Source organism: Haliotis rufescens, unplaced genomic scaffold, assembly GCF_023055435.1.
Source record: "Haliotis rufescens isolate VD_foot unplaced genomic scaffold, xgHalRufe1.0.p SCAF_4, whole genome shotgun sequence".
Classification (NCBI taxonomy): domain Eukaryota; kingdom Metazoa; phylum Mollusca; class Gastropoda; order Lepetellida; family Haliotidae; genus Haliotis; species Haliotis rufescens.
Genome location: NW_025964112.1, coordinates 65,105,477 through 65,111,776, shown reverse-complemented (window position 1 = coordinate 65,111,776; position 6,300 = coordinate 65,105,477). Strand labels below are relative to the sequence as shown.

The following is a 6,300-nucleotide window of genomic DNA, read 5'->3' as shown; positions in this document are numbered from 1 at the left end:
TGCTGTAGACAGTGTTTCATGAAGCATCAACATTTACCCCTTATGCTGTAGACAGTGTATAATGAAGCGTCAGTGGTTACCCCTTATGCTGTAGACATTGTTTTATGAAGCGTCAACACTTACCCCTTATACTGTAGACAGTGTTTTATGAAGCGTCAGTGGTTACCCCTTATACTGTAGACAGTGTTTTATGAAGCGTCAGTGGTTACCCCTTCTGCTGTAGACAGTGTTTCATGAAGCGTCAATGGCTACGCTATATGCTGTAGACAACGTTTTATGAAGCGTCAATGGTTACCCCTTATCCTGAAGACAGTGTTTAATGAAGCATCAACGCTTACCACCTATGCTGTAGACAATGTTTAATAAAGCTCCAATGGTTACCCCTTATGCTATAGAAAGTGTTTTATGAAGCGTCAATGGTTACCCCTTATGCCGTAGACAGTTTTTAATGAATTTGTGTGTTTGTTTGTTTGTTGTTTAACGCCGCACTCAACAATATTCCAGCTATATGACGGCGGTCTGTAAATAATCGAGTCTGGACCAGACAATCCAATGATTAATATCATGAACATCGATCCAAGTCAGCGAGTCTGACCACCCGACTCCGTTAGTCGCCTTTTATGACAAGCATAGTCGCCTTTTATGGCAAGCATGGTTTGCTGAAGACCTATTCTACCCCGGATCTTCACGGGTCGTGTTTAATGAAGCGTCAATGGTTACCCCTTATACTGTAGACAGTGTTTAATGAATCATTAAAGCATACCTCTTATGCTGTGGACAGTGTTTAATAAAGCGCCAATGTCTACCCCCTCCGCAACAGGGGGTGAAACGTCAACGTCTACTGAAAGGTCACACATGGGCTTTGAGAGAAGGACACAGTGACGAGGACAGCTTCCGGGATATTGCACGGCCGCTTCAGTTGTCTGCCGATGTCAAGAACAACTCACACACAGCGAGACGTAGGATGCCTTTATTACCACACGTGCAGTTGCAGCATGTAGCCGAGGTGGCATGTTGCTGACGTTATGTTGATGCGGTCGTGTTTGGATGGTGCACGTGCTGAAACAGGAGGAGACATTGCTGTCACTAAACTGCAAATATAATTCTATGGTTTACCTCCACAGCTATATTACAAGTGACATGCATTACTCGGTATAAATGTTACATGATTTACATAGTGTGAGTGTGAGACAAGTGACCTACATTATCTGCTGTATTCAGTGTGTGTGACAGGTGACCTACATTACCTGCTGTATATAAGGTGTGGGAGACAGGTGACCACCATTGCCGGCTGTATATAGGTATGTGTGAGAGAGGTGGCCTTCTCTACCTGGTGTGTTTAGTGTATGTGAGACAGGTTACCTACATTACCTGGTGTATATAGTTTGTATGACCTACTCTACCTGGTGTGTTTAGTGTATGTGAGACAGGTGAACTACAATAGCTGATGTATATATTGTCCGTGACACAGGTGTCATACATTACCTGGTGTATATAGTGTGTCTGAGAGACAGGTGACCTACATTACCTGGTATGTATAGTGTTTCTGTGAGACAGGTGAGATAGACCTACATTACCTGGTATGTATAGTGTGTATGTGAGACAGGTGACCTACATTACCTGGTATGTATAGTGTGTCTGTGAGACAGGTGACCTACATTGCCAGTCGTGTATAGTATCTGAGAGACAGGTGACCTACATTACCAGCTGTGTATAGTATCTGTGAGACAGGTGACCTACATTACCTGGTATGTATAGTGTGTATGTGAGACAGGTGACCTACATTACCTGGTATGTATAGTGTGTCTGTGAGACAGGTGACCTACATTACCAGTTGTGTATAGTATCTGAGAGACAGGTGACCTACATTACCAGTCGTGTATAGTATCTGAGAGACAGGTGACCTACATTACCAGTCGTGTATAGTATCTGAGAGACAGGTGACCTACATTACCTGGTATGTATAGTGTGTCTGAGAGACAGGTGACCTACATTACCTGGTATGTATAGTGTGTCTGTGAGACAGGTGACCTACATTACCTGGTGTGTAAAGTGTGTCTGTGAGACAGGTGACCTACATTACCTGGTATGTATAGCGTGTCTGTGAGACAGGTGACCTACATTACCAGTCGTGTATAGTATCTGAGAGACAGGTGACTTACATTACCAGTCGTGTATAGTATCTGAGAGACAGGTGACCTACATTACCAGTCGTGTATAGTATCTGAGAGACAGGTGACCTACATTACCAGTTGTGTATAGTATCTGAGAGACAGGTGACCTACATTACCTGGTATGTATAGTGTGTCTGTGAGACAGGTGAGATAAACCTACATTACCTGGTACATATAGCGTGTCTGTGAGACAGGTGAGATAGACCTACATTACCTGGTATATACAGCGTGAATGTGAGACAGGTGACCTACATTACCTGGTATATATAGCGTGTCTGTGAGACAGGTGACCTACATTACCTGGTATATACAGCGTGTCTGTGAGACAGGTGACCTACATTACCTGGTATATATAGCGTGTCTGTGAGACAGGTAAGATAGACCTACATTACCTGGTATGTATAGTGTGTCTGTGAGACAGGTGAGATAGACCTACATTACCTGGTATGTATAGTGTGTATGTGAGACAGGTGACCTACACTACCTGGTATGTATAGTGTGTCTGTGAGACAGGTGAGATAGACCTACATTACCTATTATGTATAGTGTGTATGTGAGACAGGTGACCTACACTACCTGGTATATATAGCCTGTCTGTGAGACAGGTGAGATAGACCTACATTACCTGGTATGTATAGTGTGTCTGTGAGACAGGTGAGATAGACCTATATACCTTGTATATATAGTGTGTCTGTGAGACAGGTGACCTACATTACCTGGTATGTATAGTGTGTCTGTGAGTCAGGTGAGATAGACCTACATTACCTGCTGTATGTAATGCACAAGGAGCTGCTCTTCGTGTTGTGGTAAGCCTGCAATAAATAAACACGGAGCTTTATCAACCTATATAAACCAAAGTTTACTTATATCATATGTCAATGGCACGGCACGGTACGGTACGCGAGGGTATGGACGTGGAACATAATGTACTTACTATTAGCAATCTGTCTGATCCTCTGCGGCCCAACTTTGTGGATGTACTCAGACAGGCGACCGATCTCGCCCTCCGCCACCAGCTCCACGAGGATCACCTGGTCCCCCGCGGGCAGTTTGTGAAAGTAGTCCTGGTGCGTGATGTGTTTCAGTAGCTGCAGGAAGTCGGCGCTCACCACCAGGAACAACGCCGCCAACGCCACCAGTAGAAGGAACCTCATCGTCGTGCTACTGCATAATGTAGAGTGAACGAGTTTTACACCTGTATCAGCAATATTGTAGACAAAACACGGCTGGGGAAATCTTGAACAGACTTCACACATTTTTACCCATGTTCCATTTTAGTAAACCCGGGGTTTTCCGTTTGAAGAACGAACGCTTTTACAACTAGGCTACCCAATATCTTCCAAAATACAAATGAACGATATGTGTCTTTCATAAAAAAGGTAGGTAAGTACGATATACTTTAACTATCCAATTTAATTCCTTGAAAATGAGCAGGACGCTGTATATTAACTACATGAACCTTAAAGACAGGCAGACAGACAGACAGACAGACATATTTTTTTGTATGAAGGCCAACTGACTCATTGTACAAAATACATTCACATCATATATTTTTTTTTCTCTACGAGTTACCTAATTAATAATTCCTTTTGTTGAAAACGTACACTAGAAATTTAGCCAAATTTATCATTTTATCATTGTTGGATAACTGACAGTCTTTCTAAGCAATAATAATGATGGTTAACTGTCTTTTAGATAAACATTTCCCGCCGACGTACATAAGGACGACAATTGTATATAACATGGCGTACGTTCTCAATGACATGACAGTGTTTACATGAGACAGCATCATCCTCAATATTAGCAACATCTCTGCGGACAACTTGAATACCAAGAGATTTTTCTCCTCATCTAAATTTGGTTATAAGCCTTTGCCATGAATAATAGTTGATACATTTGCAACCAAAATAGAAAGGGCTCTCGAAACTCCAGAAAGAGTTAAATGACGCGTCAACGCTTAATTCAACCCTCCCCTTGGATTTGAGGCCGTATACACCAACGACGGCTCAGGCGGCGATGCAAGCTTCTGACAGAGCTCCGTTCTTCATCAGCGCCGAGTTCCACGTCCAAGTTGCGACCCTAATATTTCCTTCTGACTTTAGAATTCGAAACGGGGACGTCCTACAAGATCGCGAGTCGACATACAGAAGACAAGTTCCGGGAATACTGACGCGTATTTCGGATGTGTTCAGTCAGGGATCCTATATCGTATTGTATATATACTTCCTGATTCAGTATCAAGGAACATAGCCCAACATGCAACTTCCATTAAGCCGCCATAAACGCATCCTCAATTTCCCATTGTAGTGGGGCGGCCGGGTAGCCTAGTGGTTAAAGCGTTCGCTCATTACGCCGAAGACCTGGGTTCGATTCCCGAGTACAATGTGTGAAGCCCATTTCTGGTGTCCCCGCCGTGATATTGCTGGAATTCTACTAAAAGTGGCGTGAAACCAAACTCACTCACGCACTCACTCCATTTTAGTAAATCTGCAATCTATATTGATAAGTATCCTGGACCCATTCGCCACAATAGCCTCGTTCTGAAAGTGACGTCACCGTCTCACCATAATTGCAGCATGAGACATTCAAGTAGGGCTGAACACGAAGCTACAGTTGTGAATGGGTGAATTGTGAATGAGTATTTATCATCATAGAATGGAGACACAAAACATTGGCTGACCGAGGATGTCGTAAAGTAAGTCGCCTCGTGACTTAATAACGAACGCCATGGTCTGTGTTCCTATTCCCGGGAAGCTGTCTTGGTGTTACTATAGTGACGCGAAAGGCAGTTGGTGTGGACTGTTTCGCTATGTACATCCGGGACATCTTGGGAATAGAACACCACATTACCAAAAGAGGCAGATATTTCGGGGCCCTGCTGTGTTCCGTCCGATAAAACGCAATGGGATCTAGAACGGGCGGATGTTTGTCAACGCTTTAGAAAATGACAGGTGGGTGGTTTTTAGTGAGTGAGTTGGGTTTAACGCCGCTTTTAACAGTATTCCAGTTATATCGCGGCATGTCAGCTTAATGTGGGAGGAAAGCCCGAAGTAATGAAGGTCTCAGACGTTTACCAGTTCGGTGAAACCCACGAGCACGGGTATGGTGCTGACAAACCTAGAAACATAGTCGGGGCGAACCGGGATTCGAACTCACAATCATAGGTTTCTTGCGTGCCCAAGGGTCGCAACTCTGCACAGCGAATCGCGGCGTCTTAGACGACTGGGCCACCCGTGCCCCCAGGTGGTTTTTAGAAAGTAATATCGCTACTAGATTAAGAAAGGTGGGTTGTTGTTGGCAAGTAATAACACCTCTAGATTAAGACAAGTGTGTGGTTGCTAGCAAGTAACATTGCCGCTAGATCACAGTAGGTGGGTGGTGCTAGTAAAGACAACACTGACAGAGTACAAACCTCAGCCACTTACCGTGTACAGCAGAACAATCTAAGTTACTGTCAGATATACAGAGCGAACTGCGTGTTGTTGATAAAGATATAAATAGCAGGTTGACCCCACCTGCTGGGCCAATGCCACATGTTCAGAGATGTAAACACATGTTCAAAAGATAAGTAATCAAGTGTCTGAACTTGGACAATTTACAGCGTACATTGGCCTGGATAGTAAAGAGAACCTCAGTGACTTCTGCCACGAGTTATAATTTGAGGCGCCAATTGTACCATTGAAACGTCCTTACGCGTTCCGTCAACAATACCGTTGACGGCGTGAAATAGTTATTATACGTGTGCTTCGTTTAGATTTTTAGCGAACTGATTTTTTAAACAAACTAGCCTTTTTGGTCACATTAGGTATTTATCCATCGAGTAACATGGCAGAGTTGCTATTTTCATTAGTAGCGCAAATGACATGAGACACACGTGGTATGTGACGGAAGAAAGGTGACTTTGGATCATTTCGCGACACAACTAGGATTTAATAAGGAGTCCGTTTACTCCGCACTGATACGTAACAATGACTATATGATTATCAGTAACGTACAGCAATACGTAAAGCTGGTGCAGTAAAAAGGTATTATTGCCTTAAAGTATGTCAGTAAATACGCATAAATACCTAAAGGTGTACATATACACCTTAAACCAGTCAGTAAATCTTTGATGACAATGTAGTTT

The 6,300-nt window shown here is 43.4% G+C and overlaps 1 protein-coding gene across 2 annotated transcripts; it reads right to left on the bottom strand.

Moving 5' to 3' along the window:
* Nucleotides 1-956: 956 nt before the first annotated feature.
* LOC124152925 lies at nt 957-5,685 on the bottom strand. Of its 2 annotated transcripts, none has more exons than XM_048382270.1 (4): nt 5,600-5,685; nt 3,109-3,338; nt 2,940-2,986; nt 957-1,059 (listed from the first exon to the last, which is right to left on the bottom strand). In XM_048382270.1, exons 2-4 carry the CDS (start codon nt 3,326-3,328, stop codon nt 1,024-1,026), a joined length of 303 nt encoding a protein of 100 aa, XP_048238227.1. In that variant the 5' UTR covers nt 3,329-3,338; nt 5,600-5,685; the 3' UTR covers nt 957-1,023. The 2 variants fall into 2 exon arrangements, with proteins under 2 accessions (XP_048238227.1, XP_046381971.1); XM_046526015.2 differs by having other exon boundaries at nt 5,587-5,640.
* Between the last annotated feature and the right edge of the window lie 615 nt (nt 5,686-6,300).

Excerpts from the sequence above, each read along its gene's own strand:
- LOC124152925 (XM_048382270.1), bottom strand. The coding sequence starts at position 3,328 with ATGAGGTTCCTTCTACTGGTGGCGTTGGCGGCGTTGTTCCTGGTGGTG. Across the intron at positions 2,987-3,108 it reads GATCAGACAGATTGCTAATA|GCTTACCACAACACGAAGAG; the intron begins GTAAGTACATTA and ends TATTTATTGCAG. Across the intron at positions 1,060-2,939 it reads TTGTGCATTACATACAGCAG|CACGTGCACCATCCAAACAC; the intron begins GTAATGTAGGTC and ends CTCCTGTTTCAG.